Consider the following 9,758-nt stretch of genomic DNA (forward strand, 5'->3'; position numbering starts at 1 on the left):
CCCCTGAGATATTGGAACACGGCTATCATGTCTTCCCTAGTCCTTTTTTTCATTAAACTAGACATACCGAGTTCCTGTAACTGTTCTTCATGTATTTTATCCTCCAGTCCCCTAATCACCTTTGTTGCTCTTCTCTGCACTCTTTCTAGAGTCTCAGCATTTTTTTTGGTATGGTGATGACCGGAATTCAAGATTGGCTCAGAATAACAGAATTGGAAGGATCCTTCGAGGTCTTCTAGTCCAACTTCCTGCTCTCCCTATAGCATGCCAGACAAGTAGATGTCCAGTCCCTTCTTGAAAGCTTCCAGTGATGGAGCACCCACTACTTCTGGTGGCAAGCTGTTCCACTGGTTAATTGTCCTATTAGGAAGTTTCTCCTTAATTCCAGGTTGTTTCTCTCCTTGATTAGTTCCCATCCATTGTTTCTTGTCCTAACCTCAGGTGCTTTGGAGAATAAGTTGACTCCCTCTTCTTTGTGGCAGCCCCTCAAATATTGGAAGACTGGTCTCATGTCACTCCTACTTGTTCTCTTCTCTTCACTAGACTAAAGGTAAAGATTCCCCTCGCACATATGTGCTAGTCGTTCCCGACTCTAGGGGGCAGTGCTCATCTCTGTTTCTAAGCTGCAGAGCTAGCGCTGTCCAAAGACGTCTCCGGGGTCCTGTGGCCGGCATGACTCAATGCCAAAGGTGCACGGAATGCTGTTTCCTTCCCACCAAAGGTGGTCTCTGTTTTTCTACTTGCATTTTTTACCTGCTTTCGAACTGCTAGGTTGGCAGAAGCTGGGACGAGTAATGGGAGCTCACCCCGTTACGCGACAGCACTAGGATTCGAACCAGTGAACTACCAACCTTTCGATCAACAAGTTCAGTGTCTTAGCCACTAAGCCACCGCGTCCCTTCTCTTCACTAGACTAGACATACCCAATTCCTGCAACCGTTCTTCATGTGTTTTAGCCCCCAGCCCTCTAAATTCCCCAATCTGATCTTGATGAATACAAATCACCAGGACCTGACTCATTACATCCCAGTCTCCTGCTTGAGCACGGGGTTGGATTAGATGACCTACAAGGTCCCTTCCAGCTCTGTTGTTCTATACAAAAGTGGACACGATATCCCATGTGTGACCTCAGAGTGCAGCATTAAGTACCATTTTTTGGGGGGGTGATCTTGATTGCTATCCTTCTATTAATTGCATTAGCGAGAGTGGATCTGTTGTGGTCTGCTAACAGCCTGCGGAGTCGGACAGTGAGGAGGCCGGGGAGGATGATGGGCCAGTCCTGGAGTCAGGGGAGGGCCTGGATGAGGGCTCTGCATCGGAGGCAGAGATGGGGCCAGGGCCATCTGGGAGCGATGCACAGAATCCGGAGCCTCCAGAGGCAGACAACAGAGAGGCAGAGGAACAGGAGGAGCCTGTTCCTAGCGCACGCATGCGAAGAGCTGCCAGAAGGCAAGAGCAGCTGAAGAAAAAAAGGACAACTCAGGAGTAAGGCCAGGAGATGATTGGCCCCACCCGTAAGGCTTAAAAGAGCAGCAACGAGCTGTTGGGTTCTTTATAGAAAAACAACACTGATTCCGTTGCTTCTTGTCAGCATCTCTTGAACTTTTGGGTGGGTTTTTTGCCAAGAATAGCCTTTGGCAGGTTGCCAAAAACACCGAAGATTGATGATAAGGCCCACAGACCGGTTATTAAGAATTTTGTTTTGGACGAAGCTGAGAATGAATGAATTCTCAGCTGTTTTAATAAAATAAGTTTGCTGAGGACTGAATTGTGTTTGGTAATCGCTACTTGGGTCTCGGTCATAACAGGATCTCTTATGCTCTGCAACAGGGGGCTCCAACCTTAGCAACTTTAAGCCTGGAGGACTTCAACTCCCAGAATCCCCCAGCCAGCAAAGCTGGCTGGGGAATTCTGGGAGTTGAAGTCCTCCAGGCTTAAAGTTGTTAAGGTTGGAGACCCCTGCTCTACAAGGTCCCTGACAAGTGCTCTGCCCTGGCTGAATCCCGCAATCCAGAATGCTCACGGTTTTAGTTCGAAGGCATGTCTGCTTTTGTCTCCAAAAAGGATCCCCATCTCCTTGTCCCAACCCCTCACCTCTCCTAGGACGCGGCGATATTAGCCATCTTGCCAGTCGCCTCCCTGCGTGAGTGTCATTTCTGACTTCCGAGCACGACAACTTTCATGCTTTACAAATCACCTTTACTCCAGGTGTGAGAAGCAACCGCCCATGAGCCGCGACAACATCCCTCGTTTTCCCAACGCAAATTGCATGATGAACCACCAACGCCCATCTCTGCAACAAAACCTCTAATCCCCAGCCTTTCCTCCTTCTCGGGGTGGGATGGGGGGGGGAACCCTTCTCTGTTGGTGCCAAGAGAAGTGGTCTCCGAGAGTCACCCCTGGGCCTTCCGCATAGTCGCCTCCCGGGCAAACATTTTACACGATCCAATGTGATTTATTAACAGCCCGGCTTTAATTGCTTTCGTAATTAATTATTTCTGGTCTGTTGATCGGAACAGACACATCGCGTAATCAGTGCGAAATCCAATTTCCAGATTCTATTAACACCTCGCCGGGTTGCAGAGATGACAGAAGTGTCTGGTCCCAGAGGGTGGGTGGGAGGGATGGCAGATCTCAAGGGGTCTCGAGGGAGTGGGGGGGAGAGGTGCCATTTGTGGGGAGACGGTGTGTGTGGATCTCCTGGCTCCAATGCGGCAAAGGGAAGGGAGCCCCGTGGGGCACGCTTCCCAAAATTCCTTTCTCCCTCGATTTAAGTGGCAGAGGGGAAGAGAAATTCAACCGAGGGATGCGATCTTCTGTGAAATGGAAAAAATTGGACCATTTTAAACAGGGTGCATGTTCCCTGATTGGTTGGATAATTGATTGGGTCCAATGCATCCGGAATAAAATTGGGGGGGGGGCGGCGGGTGGGGGGGGTGTAGCTGGGGAAAGTTGTTTTAGGGGAAGATTTAATGCTGCGTTTTTCCCCCCAAGATTGGCAATTTTAAGATGGATGGACTTTGACTCCTATAATTCTTTAGCCAGAAAGCTTTAAATTGGATTGACTTCAACTCCTACAATCCCCCAAGCTAGCATCCTTTAAGATGGATGGACTTCAAGTCCCAGAATTCCCCAGCCAGCTTGCTTTAAGGAAGCAGGACGTGAAGCTAAGCAGAATCACATCAGATACCTGTACAATGAGCACAGGGGCCCCCCAAGGCTGTGTGTTCTCCCCACTTCTCTTCTCTCTGTATACCAATGACTGCATCTCCAACGATCATCTGTCAAACTACTGAAGTTCGCAGATGACACAATAGTGACCGGTCTCCTTTGAGACAATGATGAATCCGCATACAGACGGGAGGTCAAACGACTAGCCTCATGGTGCGACCGGAACAATCTGAAACTGAACACACTCAAAACCGTAGAAATGGTGGTAGACTTTAGGAGAAACCCTTCCATACTTCCACCTCTCACAATACTAGACAACACAGTATCAACAGCAGAGACCTTCAAATTTCTAGGTTCTACCATAACGCAAGATCTAAAATGGACACCCAACATCAAAAACGTCATCAAAAAAGGACAACAAAGAATGTTCTTTCTGCGCCAACTCAGTAAGCTCAAACTGCCCAAGGAGCTGCTGATCCAGTTCTACAGAGGAATTATTGAGTCTGTCATCTGCACCTCCATAACTGTCTGGTTTGGTTCTGCAACCCAACAAGAAAGACACAGACTTCAGAGGATAATTAGAACTGCAGAAAAAACAATTACTACCAACCTGCCTTCCATTGAGGACCTGTATATTGCACAGTCAAAAAGAGGGCTGTGAAAATATTTGCAGATCCCTCACATCCTGGACATAAACTGTTTCAACTCCTACCCTCAAAACGACGCTATAGAGCACTGCACACCAGAACAACTAGACACAAGAACAGTTTTTCCCCGAAGGCCATCACTCTGCTAAACAAATAATTCCCTCAACACTGTCAAACTATTTACAAAATCTGCATTACTATTAATCTTTTCATCATTCCCCCTCCCCATCTCCTTCCACTTATAACTGTAACCTTGCTGCATTTATCCTTACGATTTATATTGATATTGTTTCCTGATTGCTTATTTGTATCCTATGACTCTCATTAAGTGTTGTACCATATGGTTCTTGATGAAGGTATCTTTTCTTTTATGTACACTGAGAGCTTATGCACCAAAGACAAATTTCTTGTGTGTCCAATGGCCAATAAAAAATTCTATTCTATTCTATTCTATTCTATTCTATTCTATTCTATTCTATTCTATTCTATTCTATTCTATTCTATTCTATTCTATTCTTCATTCCAATATTCTATTCTATTCTATTCTATTCTATTCTATTCTATTCTATTCTATTCTATTCTATTCTATTCTATTCTATCCTATTCAAGATGGGTGACTTTGATTCCCATAATTCTCCAGTCAACAAGCTTTAAAATGGGTAGACTTCAACTCCTAGAATTCCCCAGCTTGCATCCTTCAAGATGGATGGACTTCAAGTCCCAGAATTCCCCAGCCAGAGTGCTTTAAGATGGGTGGACTTCAAGTCCCAGAATTCCCCAACCATTATGCTTTAAGATGGATGAATTTTGACTCCCGTAATTCTCCAGCCGGCATGCTTTAAAATGGTTGGGCATCAACTCCCAGAATTCTCCAGCCAGCATGATTTAAGATATGTGGACTTCAACTCCCAGAATTCCCCAGGCCGCCATGCTTTAAGATGGATGCACTTCAACTCCAACAAGCTGCCCGAGGAATCGTGGGAGTTGAAGTCCACACCTCACCAAAATTGCCAATTTTGAAAAAGAAAAAAAAACCACCACACTAAATTCTTATGGCTTTTCCTTTCCTACCCTAGTTTTGCGTTAAAGGATTTCCATTTTCTTGGAGAAAAGCCACCGTTTGATTGCATTGAATTGGAAAAAACAACACCACCATATTGGCCGTCGGCCATCCTTTGTTTCGGCTTCCTCTTTTTCCCCCCTCATCTACAAAATGGTCGTCATAAGATGGGGAAAAAAAGGAGAGAAAAGAGAGACGAGGGATGACTAGACCAATTCTAGAATACAGCTCACCTGTTTGGAACCCTCACCACATCTCTGACATCAATACAATTGAACGTGTCCAGAAATATTTCACAAGAAGAGTTCTCTATTCCTCTGAAAACAATAAAATACCTTATCCCACCAGACTTGAAATCCTGGGCTTGGAAAACTTGGAACTCCGTCGCCTTCGACAAGACCTAAGTTTAACTCACAGAATCATCTATTGTAATGTCCTTCCTGTTAAAAGACTACTTCAGCTTCAATTGCAATAATACAAGAGCAACCAATAGATTTAAACTTAATGTCAACCGCTTTAATCTAGATTGCAGAAAATATGACTTCTGTAACAGAATCATCAGTGCTTGGAATACTTTACCTGACTCTGTGGTCTCTTCCCATAATCCTAAAAGCTTTAACCAAAAACTTTCTACTATTGACCTCACCCCATTCCTAAGAGGACCATAAGGGGCGTGCATAAGCGCACAAACGTGCCTACCGTTCCTGTCCTATAAAGTGATGGAGCTGGTTCCTTGCAGATTTGCCAGGAAAAACAATTAATATAGTTGCTCTTGGATCCCAAACTCAGTTGGCTCTTGGAAGGTGCAAAATATATATTCACCACAGAAGTTTAACCAAATTAAAACAACGGCGATTTCCATATTTTCTACATATTACCCGAGCAAGCTATTTAAATATTTAGCATACGGTTTTTAAAAGAGGGAAAAGAAGTGACCGAAGACCTCAAATCCGTTGGAGTGCAACGGAGACGTGAGAAGTTGAATACAGATAGTCCTCGACTTACGACCGCAATGGAGGCCAACGGGTCTGGTTGCTAAGCGAGACAGTTATGAAGTGAGCTTTGCCCCGTTTTATGACCTTTCTTGCTGCGTTACTAAGGGAAAAATCGCCACAGTTGTTAAGTCAGTCACATCAGGCTTCCCCACAGACGTTGCTCGTCGGAAGGTCGCAAAAGGGGATCACGTGACCCCTTTTATGACGCGGCAACCGTCATAAATACAAACAAGTTGCCTAGAGTCTGAAGTTTGATCCCGTGACTAAGGGAACGCTGCACCGGTCATAAGGGAGAAAAGCGATCATAAATCACTCTTTTCAGTTCCATTGTAACTTTGAACGGTGACTAAATGAACTGTTGTAAGTTAAGGACTTATTTATAGTGTCTCTAAAAACCTTCCTTCCTTCCTTCTTTCCTTCTTTCCTTCTTTCCTTCCTTCCTTCCTTCTTTCCTTCCTTCCTTCCTTTTTTCTTTCCTTCCTTCCTTGCTTCTTTCCTTCTTTCTTTCTTTCCTTCCTTCCTTCCTACCTTCCTTCTTTCCTTCCTTCCTTCCTTCTCTCCTTCCTTCCTTCCTTCCTTCTTTCCTTCCTTCCTTCTTTCCTTCCTTCCTTCTTTCCTTCCTTCCTTCCTTCCTACCTTCCTTCCTTCTTTCCTTCCTTCCTTCCTTCTTTCCTTCCTTCCTTCTTTCCTTCCTTCCTTGTTTCTTTCCTTCCTTCCTTGCTTCTTTCCTTCTTTCTTTCCTTCCTTCCTTCCTTCCTTCCTTCCTTCCTACCTTCCTTCCTTGCTTCTTTCCTTCCTTCCTTCTTTCCTTCTTTCCTTCCTTCCTTCCTTCTTTCCTTCCTACCTTCCTTCTTTCCTTTCTTCTTTCCTACCTTCCTTCCTTCCTTCCTTCCTTCCTTCCTTCCTTCCTTCCTTCCTCCCTCCCTCCCTCCCTTCCTCCCTCCTTCCCTCTCTTTATCTTAAAAGTATAACTGAGGTAACTTTTCGCTTCCTTTCAGACATTCAAGCTGCAAACCTGGGCGTTTCCCCAAGCAACGAGAGCAAAATTGCAGGTTTCAGAAAATGTCCGAAATGTAAAATTTTGGAATTACGGCCAAACGGGTTTTGTAAATTTCCTTCGGATTTGCTGCTGATTTCTCCAAGGCAAAACAAGCAGAAGGTCGCTTTAAAGAGCTTAGCACAACTTCCATTCTCTGTGGCTGGTGTGAAACACACTCAATTTCCTTCCCTGGAGCAGTTTGCACCTATTACATTGCTCCAACTGGTTGGGTGTTGTTGTTTTTTTTTTGTTTGTTTTTTTGTACTTCCAGGAGCAGCAAAGAAATTTTCTTGTTTATCAGCTTTGCCGAGCCAGCCTGGGAACGGACGCTTTCCCCAAAATGACAATTGCTAGCAAATTTGCCAGAAACTATTCTGTCTCCTTCCCCACTTCAGACCCAGGAGCTGGCCTTCAGCCAGCAGATTCACGGCTCTTATCAGTCCTGGCAGAGAAATCGCAGCTGCCTGCCAAAGTTCAAACAAATGACTCATGTAGCAAGACTTTCAGCTCCTTTTGAAACGGTTCAGCTAAACTTTTGCTTCCCGTGGAATGAGAGCAGTCCCAAAGCTCCTTATATATCCTGTGGTATGCTTCCTTTTGATGACGCCGCCTCTCTAATCTTCTGAAGGTCAAGCCAAGCTTGAATATTATTATCAGCTGGGTCTGAAGGCGTAGCCTGGGGAAGGGAGGAATCAAGGGATGACGGCCTCATTACGTTCTCCGACTGGTCTGGTTCTGGCTCCTGGAGCCGAGCCAAAGGAATCGGTGCTCCCGAGGTAAGCCTTACCAGCCCTTCCCCCTCATTTTTGGAGTCACTTTCGCGCATGGGGCCAGGTTCGGGGGCTGGAGTCACAACAGAAACGCATCATTTATTCCAGCTGCAGAGGCGGATTTTCCTCAAAAGCAGGATCTCAGGGGCATGAATCCGAAATCCAGATAACGAAATAAAAAAATTTAGCATAACAAATACAAGTAGTCCTTGATTTATGACCGTAACGGAACTTGGAATTTCCATTCGTGTGTTGCGACGGTCGTAACTTGAGATACCTAATTTTACCAACATTTTTGCGGGGCTCGTAAAGCGAACACCCCCATTGCAAAGTGAACAGCATGGTCATAAAAAGAAAAAAAAAATGCCGCGATCGTTAAACGAACCCACTGTGCTCAATGAGCATTTCCTTCCTCCCCCCCCCCAGAAACCGAAAGTAAATATTAGTTTCTAGCAAAAATATATTTATAAATCATGGTCATGTGACCACGGGATACTATGGCTATAAATGTAGGCTGGTTGCCAAGCAACCGGAATGTGATCACGTAACCATGATGGAGGTCATCATGGTTGGGTAACCCCCCATGATGGGGGCCAGCTGTCAGAACTTTGAATCCCAATTGCACCTTTTTGGGTGTCCATCGTAACTTTGAATGTTCGCTAAGCGATCGGTCATAAGTGGAGGAACACGTGGACACGTAGCCAAGGAAGACGGCATTCCCCAGCTGCAGTTTCAGGATTTTACCTGTTGTGACTCCAGCCCTCGAACCTGGCCCATGCCCAAAAGTGACTCCGAAAGTGAGGGGGAAGGGCCGGTAAGGCTTACCTCGGGAGCACCGGTTCCTTTGGCCCGGCTCCAGTAGCCAGAACCAGACCAGTCGGAGACGTAATGAGGCCATCATCCCCTGATTCCTCCCTTCCCCAGAGTCCCCAGAGTCCCTCAGCTGGGAGTTGAAGTCCACAACTCTTAAAGGGACCAAGGTTGGAGACCCCTGGTCCAGACCAACCCCCTCCCTTGCTCAGGCAGGAAACCCCACATCCTGTCAATTGAAATGGAAATGATTGACTTACTTCGTGTTTTCCCTTCATGTGGCAGATGTTGATGTCATGTTTATTCGATCGCCAGGTCATTTTCTGTGTCAAAACAGAAAGGGAAAAAAACAAAACAAAACAAAAAACACACCATCAATTAAAAAAAAAAAAAGGCAGCGTGGATAGCTTAGAACAGGGGTCTGCAAACTTGGCTCTTGTAAGACTTGTGGACTTCAACTCCCAGAGTTCCTCAGCCGGCTTTGCTTTGCTTTGCTTTGCTGGCTGAGGAATTCTGGGAGTTGAAGTCCACAAGCCTTACAAGAGCCAAGTTTGCAGACCCCCTGGCTTAGAAAAATACCCCTCGACATACACCCTGTCCACAAACACCCCCCCCCACATACAACAAAACCGCTGACACTGCAAACCCCAATTGTGACTGACTGGGGTATAATAATAATAATAATAATTTAATTTTTATACCGCCCTTCTCCCAAAGGACTCAGGGCGGTGAACAGGCAGATAAAATAATACCATATATTACAATAAAAACACTCTTTAAAAAACTTATTCAATATGGCCTAAAATTTAAAATACAATACAAAATATAAAATAAACCCCAATAAAATCCATATATAAAAAACCCTATTTAAGCCAGTCCTGCTCGGAAGAATAGATACGTCTTAAGCTCACGGCGAAAGGTCCGGAGGTCAGGAAGTTGTCAAAGTCCTGGGGGAAGCTCATTCCAGAGGGTAGGTGCCCCCACAGAGAAGGCTCTCCCCCTGGGGGTCGCCAGCCTACACTGTTTGGCTGAGGGCACCCTGAGGAGGCCCTCTCTATGGGAGCGTACCGGCCGGTGGGAGGCATGTGGTAACAGAAGGCGGTCCCGAAGATATCCCGGTCCTATGCCATGGAGCGCTTTAAAGGTGGTAACCAGCACCTTGAAGTGCACTCGGAAAACCACAGGTAGCCAGTGCAGCCTGTGCAGGATCGGTGTTATATGGGAGCCACGAGTGGCTCCCTCTATCACCCGCGCAGCTGCATTCTG

The 9,758-nt window shown here is 45.8% G+C and overlaps 1 protein-coding gene across 1 annotated transcript in view; it reads right to left on the reverse strand.

Moving 5' to 3' along the window:
- SEMA6B (semaphorin 6B) overlaps positions 1-9,758 on the reverse strand; it is a 246,084-nt gene that overhangs the window by 57,273 nt on the left and 179,053 nt on the right. Inside the window, exon 5 of the mRNA XM_058163625.1 lies at positions 8,753-8,815. Within this exon, the coding sequence (XP_058019608.1) occupies positions 8,753-8,815 (63 nt within the window). The remainder of the gene's footprint in view (positions 1-8,752; positions 8,816-9,758) is intronic.

This window comes from Ahaetulla prasina, chromosome 1 (genome assembly GCF_028640845.1).
Source record: "Ahaetulla prasina isolate Xishuangbanna chromosome 1, ASM2864084v1, whole genome shotgun sequence".
Classification (NCBI taxonomy): Eukaryota; Metazoa; Chordata; class Lepidosauria; order Squamata; family Colubridae; genus Ahaetulla; species Ahaetulla prasina.